The 12,711-nt window shown below is 41.0% G+C and overlaps 1 protein-coding gene across 6 annotated transcripts in view; it reads left to right on the forward strand.

The window, feature by feature from the left end:
- The window catches only part of ZNF516 (zinc finger protein 516), a 100,408-nt gene extending 97,411 nt beyond the window's left edge, over positions 1–2,997 (forward strand). For 3 of the 6 annotated variants that reach the window (XM_030265892.4, XM_030265889.4, XM_072924459.1), the window contains one exon: positions 38–946. In XM_030265892.4, coding sequence (XP_030121752.4) covers positions 38–285 — 248 coding nt within the window. In that variant the 3' untranslated portion in view covers positions 286–946. Of the gene's footprint in view, positions 1–37 lie in introns of all 6 variants that reach the window. The other 3 variants (XM_030265890.4, XM_030265888.4, XM_030265891.4) reach the window with 3 other exon arrangements.
- The last annotated feature ends 9,714 nt before the right edge of the window (positions 2,998–12,711 follow it).

Consider the following 12,711-nt stretch of genomic DNA (forward strand, 5'->3'; position numbering starts at 1 on the left):
TGAGAATGAGCTTTTCCCTGTGTTGTCCTTCTTGCAGGGGAGGGACCACGGCAGCGCAGAGGTCACCCACATGCTGCATCTCCGGAAGGGAACCTAGATCCCGGGTGGAGGAGCCCCGGCAGCCCCCTGTGCTCCAGAGCATCCCCCTGCCAGCCACGGCCGCACCCGGAGCTGCTGCACGAGGCTGGGAGCAGCGCTCTGCCAGGAGGGGGGTGCCTTCGCGCTGTTAATCATCTTAAAATAAATGAAGATGCTACACAAGATATATATAAATTGACGTACTAATCAGTCCCATGGTTCCTTATTTCCTTTATAATAAACAGTGGAGTTGGCAAGCACTGTGGCGGCACGAGGCATCTATATTAATCAAGAGAAGTTTGAGACACTGGAAAAATGAAACTTTATGTGATTTGGACAGCATGAAGAAGTTAAGCACTGTAACAAAAACCTCCCTGATGCTCACAATGACTATTTGATACATTTGAAAAACAGCAGTGGATTCGAGGGCTGGAGAGAAGTATTAATTAATGAAACTGCCACTGCCTGTCATGCTGAAAAGCAAATTAAAAAAAAAAAAAACAAAACAACAACAGAGAGAGGAAGAATGGGGGGTGCAGGGAAAAGGTGGCATTCGGTGCTGAGAAAGCAATGCTTGATGAAGGATTAAAGGGACTAAAGAGAAAGACCGTCATTCTGCAATGGTTTGTTTCATTGCAGTTTGGGGACCACTTGCATTTCTAGTGCTCTTGCTCTTGACTGCGCACCATTAATAGTATGTGAATATGGAAATTGAAACACTTCCCGAGAAAAGCTTCTATTCTGCTTTGGAAAAGAAAAGCTAGTTGAACACTAAGGAAAAAAACAGGCTTCTGTGTTTCACTCTCAGGACCTTTTTTTTTTGTAACAGGGCTACTTTCTTCAACCTGGTCACAAAGGAAGTCTTTACTTAATGAAAATTAAAAAGGAAAAAAAAAATTGAGCTGTCTAACACCGCTGATCTGTCTGTTTAGAAGAGAAAAGGTGTCACTGAACGGATTCAGGCAGCCCTGGGGCCATAAGGTGCTCTCTGCTCCTGGTTTGGTTCAGCAGACCAGCTGCTGCTCCGCCTTGGGCCCGCTGACATTCTGGAAAGACAAGGAACTTCTTTTGTGGTGGCAGGTTAATGTTCATATAAATGTGTCATGTCTTGTACTTGGTGATCACTGGTGGTGTTAGAAAAAAAAAAAAAAAGCAAAAAAAAAAGCTTTATATACCTCTTCTACAGTAACTCTTTAACTGCAAGTTTTCAAGGTGGGGTTGTGGCACATAACAGGTTGTTAAACCATGCAGTGTAAGCAATTAAAAATGTATTCAACAGATATAAATATTTTCTTTTCTTATTGCTGTGACACTATGTGTGATGGTAATATTTCTGAAAGTTTCAGATTTTGCACATATAATTTTATGCATTATCAAAAGTTACTGCTGCCTTGAAAGAAAATGTTCTGTGAAAATTTTTGCAAAAGCTTTACTAGTTTGTTTGTTTTTTTAAATTGTAACATTTTGTAAAGGCAGGAAATGGAGTTAAAAAAACAACTAGCATGCTAAATATATTTTTCAAAAAAAAGCAATAATTTTACATGTACAGAAATGATGCTAACCTTTAATACAGGTGAGACCACAGTTTACTTAATACAGTAATGGAATAGTGCTGTTTTTGTAGAAATGGGCTTCTGACAAAAGATTTGTTAAAAAAAAAAGCAGAAAAAAACCCTTAAAACATGATCTTTCTGTTCTAACAGGTGGGCAGGGGGGTTGCTTTTTAAAAAAAAATCTAGCCAGTAATTTTGGCTGGATACTACTTGTTATTTGTTTTAAATTACTTGACAGGTTTTGTTACTTTGCAACACTCGCAAAAATGCAAATTAACTTCCTTTCTTATATTTTTTTAAACTAGATTTTCCTTATGCTATTACACGAGATGTAAACCAGAATTCTCTCTATGTCTCGGTGTAGTTAGGAATGTCTGTGCAAGTACTTAAAAGTTATTGTAATTAACTGTTCTGTGAAGTTATTTTGAGGAAGGTTGCATAGACACATTCCATTGTACACCAAGAAAAAAAAAGAAAAGAAGTAATGAAATATTTTGCTGTGTTGCTTAATGATTATCATTTTGGTTTTGCACTAGCTTTCTCTTTTGTTTTTGATTTTTTTAAATTTTTTTTTTCTTTTGTTTTGTTGCTTTTCTGAGTCATATTTTCCATGAGAGAAAGTAATGGTGACAGTTCAGGAATGCAAAAAAGCTAGTTGCTTAACCTGTTTGTTTGTGGTTTAGTTATTAAAAACTCTTCTATACCCAAACTGGCACAAAAGTGTAGTGTACATTTGTAAATTCTGTCTTTTTTTAATTATATTTTTTTTTTTTTGGGAAGCTGAACTAGAAAATCTGAGTTAATATTTAGAGCCAAAACCATCTTTCTGGAATTTTCTTCTCGAATTCCTGCCAGAGAAGCTAGTGCTGTCACTGCCATTGCCAGGGTACTAATCAGCAAAGTTTACAATCATAATTTAGTTTCATGAAAAACAACAGTAGGGGAAATCAGTTTAAATAATTATATGCTGTTTATAGCACAGAAGTGAGATTTTCACTTAATTAAACAAGAAATAAGAGTGGGTGGGGGAAAACCAACCTTAAGGACCATCTGTTTTTGAAAGTGAATCCCACGATTTCTGGGTTTTTTTCTTTATCATTGTATTGTATTGATTTGTTATTTTAGTTAGACCATAGTATTTAAAATGAGTTGTGTTCTTATTTATTTAGTCAAATGGGCTTTGATCAGCTCTTTCAAGCAACGTGATACGTTTTTTTTGGCATGACACACTCCTGTAAAGCCCTTTTATGACTGTTACAGGGACTTTCTACTACCTCTACCAATCTACTGTTTCTTCTTCTTAACAGGTTTTTATGGTGTTGCAAGTCTAATGTAACTTAGACAATAAAGGGTTTGATTATCTACACTGCAGGTTCTCAGTGTATCTGCCATCCCTCTCTCTCTCTTGCTTTCTCTCTCCCTCTCTCTCTGGTTTGTGTGTGGTTTATTTTAGCTAAAATGTAAGGGATATCTTTTATAATAGCTGAAGTGAAAGACCAGCAGAGTATTTTTGTATCCTGAATGCTGTACACTGACCAAAAGTAGTCCAGCTTGGAGAAACTTTGTCCACAGGGCTAATCAGCTACACTGCCACCATGCTGCATTTTTGAAATTCCTTCTGTCAGAAATGCTGTGTATAAATGGATGCATTCTGCAAAAAGTTAAGCCAGTTGGAAAACCAAGACAGTTTTTAGATTTGTATTTTAAAAACTCTTAAAAGTCATTAGGGATAAACCTTAGCATAAATTGTTGCCTCTGTCCTTTCAAAGACTGAACTTTAATGAAAACAACTGAATATTGTCCTTTGGAAAACAGCATCTGCTGGTAGGTGCAAAAAGTGGTTTGCTATTGACTGTAGAATATAAATTTCTCACTAGGGGGATTTCCAGGCACTGATATTTTGCAGGTTTAATGGTAATCTATATAACTCTGCATTGCTGCATTCTTGGGCTTTGGGAAACTTTGTGGTGTCTTCATTTGTCCTACTGGAGGCATCAGAGTGTGCATGATGTTTGGAGCTAACGAAACAACAAAACCCTGTTATTCTAGTTGGAATGCGTCCTTCCTGTTTACTCCTTCTCATGCCTAAAGAGTTTCTGACCAGGCCTGTGCTTGGTTTTGTTCTTCCTTCCTGTGCTGGGCTACCTCAGGTGTATCTCAGCAGCTCCACCAGGAGTGCTGGAATTCATTGACATAGGTGTAGATTTGTCCTTGAAAAACCGATCTGTCACAAGTCCTGGAACAAAGCAAGAGGTAACTTCTTCATTAGAGTCTTAATACATAAAATATGTTGGATTATTGGGGGAAAGGTTGCATTTCATGGCAAGTCAAATTTCCCAGTCTCTGTGCAAGCCACTATTTTTAAGGCAGTAGTTCTTTGCAAAGCACCGAAATGCAGAGTCTTCTCCACTTGAGCTCTCTCCTTTCTCTTTTGCTGTGTTTGAGAACCCCACACTTCAGGGCAGTCCAGTGTTCAGAGACAGAGCACAAGTGGATTCACTGAGAGCTCACAGGTAAGGAACACCAGTCTCCTCCCACTGTTTAAAGGGTAACACAAATTAAATGGAGTCTGTTGATACATAAAAAACCCTTCCACTTTAGTTTTTTATTATAAATTATGAAACCATTGTTTCTGGAACAGCAAGTGGTGTAAATCAGTTGAAGATAATTGAAAGCATAGACATGGTCCCCTATTAGTTGCTTTCCATGGGACTCTGGGAATGCTGACATTTTCAAGTGGGACTGTACCCTTGTGATGACATCATGAACTATCTCCAAGTATACAGTAGCTGTTACAAAGATACTTTTCCTTGCTTTTCTTTTCTTTTTTTTTTTTTTGTTTTGTTTTGTTTTGTTCTTTTCCTTTCCATGGGTTTATTAATACTGCATTTGGGAGGAAGAAAACCATAACCACCGCAAAACAGTAGAAAAAAGTGCCCTTTTGTTTGAGGCTGGTAGTCTCAGAGTAAATAGTACATAGAAAAAATAAATCCATATATGTTTGGTATAAGCATTTCCAAACTGACCACCAGTTACTGGTCAAAGGAAGGGATGCTTTTGCTAGTGAGGGAGAAAGGGGTATGTTCTGAGTAGGCAGCTAGCACAGACCAGGGGTTTGCTTGGTACCCAGCTCTGTGGGTTGGAATAATGCAGTGGATGGTGCTTACAGGACCATAAGAAAGAGGAAGAAAACACATGAAATATCAGTAAGGGGCTAAGTTTTGACCCTCTGAAATTGAAGTAGATGGAAAGCAGTCTCTGAGGAAGGCCGAAGCTGAGAACAGGACCAAGGAGAGGCCAGAAGTGGAGCGAGAAGTTCAGAGGGGAATCACCATTGAGTGAAAATACTGCCACAAAGGGCAAAGTCAACAATTTGAGAGATCAAAAGAACTTGGAGATGGAGTAGAAACTCTGAAACCTAACCAGAAGAGCTGTGTGCCTATTGCAGAGGGCTTCTGTTCTAATGAAAGAAGGAATGTGCAAACAGCTTCTGGGAAGATGGATTGGAAACTTCTGAAAATAAGCACATAATATAATCTCAGTGAATCATCTTATTCTACAAAAATGTTCTTAGGCTGAATGATGTTCTGACAGAAAATAAGGGAATGCCTTTTTTGATCTTTGCTTTTTTGACTGATGAGTGAACCAGAGGTAGAACTATAATTATGAGTAGTTGAGGGTGGACTGAAGGGTCTCTCCAATACCTAAGGCATTCTGAGAAGCATATTGCTCTTCTAGAGAAACAAGTAGACTGATTAGCCCCAAGCAAGAAGGAGGAAAAAAAAAAAGGCAGGCAGGAAGGCAGTGTTTTAAGCAGATGCTGAACTGGAGCAATCCTTTGAGGATGCTAGAGGGTACATTCAGATAGCATTCTGTAATACAGAATGTTTTAAGATGCCTTGTATGTTGGATAAAAGAGCTGGAGATGCTTAAAGTTGTTAAGAAAAAATGTCCAGTATTAAAATGGCTTCAGACACTTGGCTCTTTCCTTTGTGAAATCCTTTGTATCTCAAATTTTAGTTGTTCATCTGAGATTGGTACAGATGGCTTGATTTGTTTGTTCCTGTGTCATCAGGTGAGTTACTTGTGAGGAGTTTAGAAAATGTGAGTTACCCATGTTCCCTTTCTGTAACTGAAAAGCTGTGCATGTCATCTTTCATCATCATCAATACAAAGTACCACAGGAACCTCAGAAGGTTTTTCTAAGCATAGAAAACTTATTTATCTTCTAAATATTCATTGTTATGACATAAAATAAAAGGGATACTGACCCTCCAGTTCATCTTACTCCCAGAATTCAGCTTATTTTTCTGGGACTGGTCAGTGTTGTGCTTTCCCTGGGACAATTCACAAGCCAGAAGTGGTTTCTGAGGTCTACAACTTGTCACACAGTGCTGGAGCAGTGCTCCAATAAACATGATTCTTCTGTTTATTGGAGGGAGTTCCCCTTTGCAAAGGTAGTCACAAACCAAACCATCTCTTGCTTTTACCGTGAGTTTTCACAAGAGTCATGCTGCTGCTGCAGGGACACTGGGTCTGGTTTTCCCCATGGAAGCCAGCAGTGGGAGGTCTCAGCAGTCACCTCACCCACAGAAATCCATGGATGTAAAATGGTGACCAGTTTCCTGACTACTTGTTTCCCAAATTTTTCTTCCTTGTGTTCCTCTCCTCCTTCAGTGAACACAGATGTGGGTGGTTGCTTGTACCACACAGGTGACATCTCCAAAGCAGCAGTAGGGACAGGCAGCTGGGAAGAGTTTTCTGTTTACAAGAAGTCCATTCAGGAGCTTGCCTAGTCCTGTCCCTCTGCTGGGTGGATATGAGAATAATTGGCTTTTCCCAAGATGTTTTTTTTTTTTAAATATTGACAAGGGTAGAGAGTGTTCTTGTTAGGGAGTGCATTGTTAGAGGGGCAGGAGGAAGCATAGCACAGGTGTGACATGAAGCACCTTTTTTATCTCCAGGAACTGTAGGTCTAGCGGTAGGTTCTAAGGGCTACTTGCTAAGACAGATACTTGGAAATTTGCTAACAAGAAGGTGGAATTAATGTGGAAATTTGCTCATGTCCTCAGTCTCTGGTTGCTCTTCATCCTTGTACCTTGGGAGCACAAGGTTGCCTGCTGCCACAGGCCCTGGGCTGGCACTCGGGTGGGGAAGGGGATCTGTACTTGCTGTTTCCCAACAGTGACACATGTGCATGGATGGCTCTTCTTGGGCTCCCTCCCCTGACCTGCTGTCTTCCCAGCTCACAGCCACAAATGGGGAAGCTCTGCTCTCTGCTCTGCTCTCTCACACCTCAGTGAGAACTGCAGGAACTTCCTGAGCTAGGTTGTGTGCAAGTGCTAGAATTAAATCCAGGCAGACCCAAGCAAAATTCCAGGAAGAAGGACAGGCAGTGAGCAAATGTCAAAAATGACATGGGCCTTTTTCTTGCTGCTGGCGAGGCTGCTGATTTACGTCACAGCACCATTTCCTACACTACTCCTAAAGTACTAGTGCTAGAAACATATGGAATTCCCTACAAAGTTACATAAGTTATTTTCATTTTGTCTTCTCTGATGGCATATGATATGAGAAATCCCATGGTTTTTAACGTGAGGCAAGGAGAACGGGAATAGTAGAAGTGACAGCAGTGTTACTCTCCTAAACTGCTACTTTTTCAGACCATGACATTGAAAGTATTTGGTAACTTGAGTTAATTCTGCTTTGCATTGATCCTGTTGAATAAACAGTGACTTTGAAATGAGGCACAGCTGGAGGCACCATTAAACCCACCTGAATTTTGCTTCTCAAGCTGTGTTTTCTGAGTATTCTGCAGAAAATGAGTCTTTGAGAGTTTTTAGAAAAAAAATAAACAAGCTCTTAAGTTTAGAGAAATCATTTTACTGTAGCCAGAATGCTTCAGGAAGTTGAACTTGCAAGAAACAGGTGAGTGGCTGAGGTGGCACAGAGAAAAGCACCCAAGCTGTAAACCTAGATAGATGGTGTTATTACTGGGGCTGGTTTGGTAAATATGATTCCAGGGAGTCCAGGTGCCTTGTAGGGCCTCCTCTGATAATTTTTCATGCCACTTTTGGCAGAATAATCTGTAAGATTATAGTTTTCCTTCATTATATAAAGGGCTTCTTAGGTAGGTGTCCATCTTTGCTGGGCACTGAATGGTAAAAGACATTTCCTGACGCTACAGCTGCCATGGGCTGCCATGCAGAAGTGATGCTGCACCAGCCTCGGGGGCAAATTCCTCCTCTGACCATGGCACTTACCTGCTTGACTGCCTTTTAGCTGCCTGTGAGGCAAAGGAGTTGCAGCTTGGAGAAGCGAGGTGCAGTGCACAGTGCTGGCTGCTGTGGGGATGGGCCTCGGCACTCCTGGATTCAGCGGGTCTGCCTGCAACTCTGCTCTTGCTGCAGCCAAGGGACAGCACAAATAATGGTGGCTGGGTGGTGGATGCTGCATGTGTAGGCAGTTCTGGCTGCAGATTGAGCCCAGGCTGCCTAACAGGGCAAGCTGGATGAGGTGAGAGCAGGGTCTCACAGCTCAGATAAATGCACAGATAGGGAGGAAGGCTGCAGAGGAGCCTGGCCTCGCACAGCTCCGTGCACAGCACAGCGTGCTGAGCCACACAGCAGGGACTGTATGCAGGGTGTGGTGACAATCTCTTCACTGGGAGAGTAGCTGCTCACTGCCCCACAGCCATCTGTAAAAGGAAGATGTGTCCTTTTTTCGGCTTTTGAAGAATGATCTAATGAGAGGACATTGAATTGAGTGTGGCGACACAAGAATTGGACAGTCTTAACCCACCCAGATAACGATGAGGAAAGGTTGATACTTGGCTGTTTCTTGGAGCCTTTAATTGTTTTTAATTATTCTGTCTATCTGTGGGCCTCTGTCACTTCTGTACCATTGGAGGGAGGCATTCTCTTTCTCAGACGAGACTGAATACCACTGGAGTTCTCTGTATCCATCACCCACATGGAAAATGGGCAAAAAAAAATGGGACTATCTTTTCCTTCCCACCTGTGTGTATTTGAAGGAACTGCATTTACATCCGTGGGATTTTTGCATAGATGCATGGCTGACTGTAAGGACAAATTTGAGCTCCACTTAGAGATGCATGGGAACATGATACTTGCCTTTTTTACAGTTACTTTACACAGGGAAGATATTAGAACAGGGTTTTCCAGATGATGGCAAAATGGTTCCGCTCTGCGCTTGTATCTGGGGAAACTGTGACACCAGTCCTAAAGCAAAGCTCTAGTTAAATCAAGAGATTAGTGTGAAGCTGATGTCATGCATTAGTGCATAATATTTTAACTGAAGTTTCTTCTTTTGGCAAGAAACTTACTTCAAAAAAGAAAAAAAAATCCAAACCCAATAAAACCCAACAAAAAAGTTGCAATAAAGTAGTTTCAGAAGATGGAGGTAAACAGATGTAGTTGTCCCAGTGAATCAATTGCAAATAAGCTATGAAAATGATACTTAATGTGCTTTAAAAGATTTGGCTTTAGTATGGAAATTATACCAGCTGAAGTGAAAGCAATACTATCTACGTGGGAAAGTGGCATTGAAATATTCTTTCTTTCTGCTGCCTTTTGTCAATAAGAGAGGCTTGAATTATGCATTAGCAAGCTATAGAGTTATGGAAGATAATACAGCAAGGTTATGAACCCAGAACAAAAGAAGGGGAATCTAGGTTCAACTCAGTAATATATCACTTGGAACATATATAAATGATTATAATGCTTTGCACATTATAAAGAGAGTAGTCACATATTTAAATGAGAACAGAGCCATTGCTTCAAGATTTTCTTCAAATATTAATTTGGGCATTGTAATTAGTTCTTCTTGGGAAGCCTTGCAATGTTCGGTATGTTTAGAGTTTTGTGGAATATTCTAGAAAATTACTCTAGCAGATGTACTTTAGATGTAGGATTTTTCATAAATATCAATTTGTATTCACATAAAAGAAATTCTGAATCTCTGGCTGTGAACAGTCATCTTTTGAAATGAGAGCGATCTTCGGACAAAGATGGTCAAAGCAATACTAATTCTGAATATTTGGAGGAGGAACCATAAGCGAAGTATTATTCACAGCATTTTTTTTCATTATTAATATTTTTATAATGTGCTTCTCTCCCTAAATTGACAAAAAGAAAGGGAAGCAAAATCCATCGGCTGCTCTATTTGCTGTCTCCTGATAGTTCTGAAATGACTTGTTCCCTTAAAGCCTTTTTCCTGAGTGACATCCCAGGGCTGTCACCTGCTGGGTGTTGGTGCTTCTGCCAACCTTGGTGTCCACCCCAGCCCACCAGGCTGTGTTCACCCCTGCCAGTGCAGCAGGGGGGAAAGTGAGCAGCCCACACCTAAGCCTTCCCTTAGCAGCCCCAGGTTAATTTAAATTGTTTTTTACCTGTACAGGAGGGGTTCTGTCCCCAGGTCAGTTTTGTTGGGAGCTGGAGCCCTCTCCAGTTCTCAAAGATGGAGCAGCACAGGGCAGGGATTGTATCATGAGACAGAGCTCTTGTTGGAACATGGAGTTTCCCAGGGATCAGCGGGATCATTCAGCTGGTCATTCTCTGGCCCCAGAGGCACGGGATGACCCTGAAAAGTTACTGCCATGTTGGCTCTGAGGTCCTTGCCCATCCCACCAGCTTTTACTTGGGAAGTGTTGGAGCCAGGTGCACTCAGGTCCTTCTTTGTCCGCAGATTTGCTCCACAGTGGATGCAGAGCCCAGAGGCTGCACAAGCCTGTTGATGTATGGGCTCTCCCTTCTTTTCTCAGCTCTGGAGGCAGCCTGGCTCCTTTGGTCCTCTGTGCTGGGCTGCGGACACCACCAGTCCTTGCTGTGCTGCTGCCCACACATGGCCACCTCTTGCTCCCAGAGCTTGTGTTCCCTCCTTCTGCACTGTCAGAGAAAAGATTCCATGTTTTTGTTGCTCTTGCAAATAATGAAGATGAGATTTATTTTTTTTTTTCTTTCTAATAGGATCTTGGGCAGTGATCAAGTAGAGAAAAGTAAACTATAACAGTTTGGGATTTTTTTTTTTTGTTTCTGGAAGCGAATTATGGACTTTAAAAACAAGGTCTTCTGATGGCTGAAACTGTTTACTAAATCAGTGAAGCATTTGAGGTGCACTTGCAGTTCCCTGAGCTGTATCATTAAACAAATGTAAGTTAACCAACCTTCAGACCACTGTTACTTACTTTTAATCACAGCTGAGGAGCTACTTAAGAAAACTCTTGGGAAAAGCAAACAATTTCTTGAAGAGAGGAATAGGGAGTCCAAGGTAAGCATTTACCAGCCACCAAGAATATTTAGATCCATTTAGTGTCTCATTATTTGGTGAACAAACCACCTGGCATCGCTTAAAAAAACATCAGTATAATTTCTTTCCAAGACAGACCTAATTGTTTAGCAGTGTGTGGCCATTCTTCCACTTCCCATCTGAGACTGGGAGTGCATGCCATGTAGTTTCATTCTCTTTTTGTTTCAAAAACAGTGCCGTTAAAAAATGAATAACTGTGGAGAAAGGGTGCTGTACTCCTGCTAACTGCCTTGCTTAAGAAAGGTGCCACCGGAACTCTTACAAAAGAAATAAAATTACACACAGCTCTGCAGTGAATGGTTATGATGAGGGAAACAGAAAATACTTTGGGTTTGTCCTTTGTGTGGTTACTCTCAGGGCTCAGAGATGAGGGCTCTGTTGTCTTGAATCAGCCATCAGAAGGCTCTCATTTTCTTCCTCCTCATTACACAGTTCCAGTCTCCCATGCACATAATTACAGAGTTTGTGGCTTTTGGTTATGAGAGGAGGGGTAATTCCTGATGTTTGGTTGTTCTCACTACTTGAAAATTTTGAAAACTGATTCTGACAAGTGTTCAGTGGGAATGGGTTGGGATGTTGCAGGGATATGTGTACAACTCCTCTTAATTTCATTTAGCCACCCCTTTATTTGGTTTAGTCAAGGGACTGCTGCATATTGCATGAGGTGTGGAGACTTTTATAATTTGGGTTTCACTCCTGAGAACACGGTGCACTGCCTATGATTAAGACTGACAGTTCTGGATGCACGGATCACTTTGAGTGAGTGATTTCCACTTGGAAGAAAACCAGGTGTCTTGGGAAGAGGTAAATGCAAAGTAATTACCTGTGTTGTCTAGCCAATCCTAGTGAAAAGCATGGCAGGGCTGAGTTCTCAGGTACTGATGTCCTCCTGCAGGTGTGAAGGCCACACCTTCACCCAGCTGTTTGCTCCTGCTTGTGCTTGTCCTCTTGTCACTGAGGTCTACTCCCACCATTAGCTCTTTAGTGAGTTTCTGGTTTCAGACAGACTCTGGGAGAATTGGGAAAGTGGAACCTGTGGAGGGTTGATGGCATTTTCCTGACTTTTGTTAGCTGCTGTGGTACTCAATGGCTGGAGCTCAGAATGGATGTGGAACAGAAGAAATATACAGAAAATATACAGCCTGTAAAACCTCAGGGTTTGAAACCGTCTTTTGTGCCAATGTCCATCCATGCTAATTATGTTGCTACACAGCTGAAATAATTTTATGCTTTTTGTTAGATTTTGAGAATTTTCCATCTCTTGGAAATTTAACAGAAGTATGTTTGGTTCATAAAACATTGCTTAAAAAAAAAAAAAGAGAGAGGCAGTGGGGATACAGGCAGTTTCTGGGTAGAAAGTAAATCACAACTTGGGTGGTTTCAGATCAGTTTTGGGTCTCATGCAAAAAAGCTGCTGCTGCTTTCCATAAAAATAAGAGCCTGTCCTTGCTCTTCATTTCCAGTACTTATTATTTTTACCACATTCATATATTTATATTTTGCTTTTGGAAGACACAGGGACAGAATGATACTCCTTTGCCCCTGATCTCACTGTGATTATCTAACATAAATCTCCCTTTATAATCTTATCACTGGGCAATTCGGTTATTCTAAATGTGAGCCTTCTTGCCCACTAATCAGTTCATCTTCAGGTTTTTAAAAGCTCTATTTCATAATTCTGCACATCCCAATTGCTTCTGAGTGTCCAGCCCAGCTCTGCCGTCACTTATCCCCTTCTCCTTCCTTTCTGACA

Source organism: Taeniopygia guttata, chromosome 2 (genome assembly GCF_048771995.1).
Source record: "Taeniopygia guttata chromosome 2, bTaeGut7.mat, whole genome shotgun sequence".
NCBI classification, from domain to species: Eukaryota; Metazoa; Chordata; class Aves; order Passeriformes; family Estrildidae; genus Taeniopygia; species Taeniopygia guttata.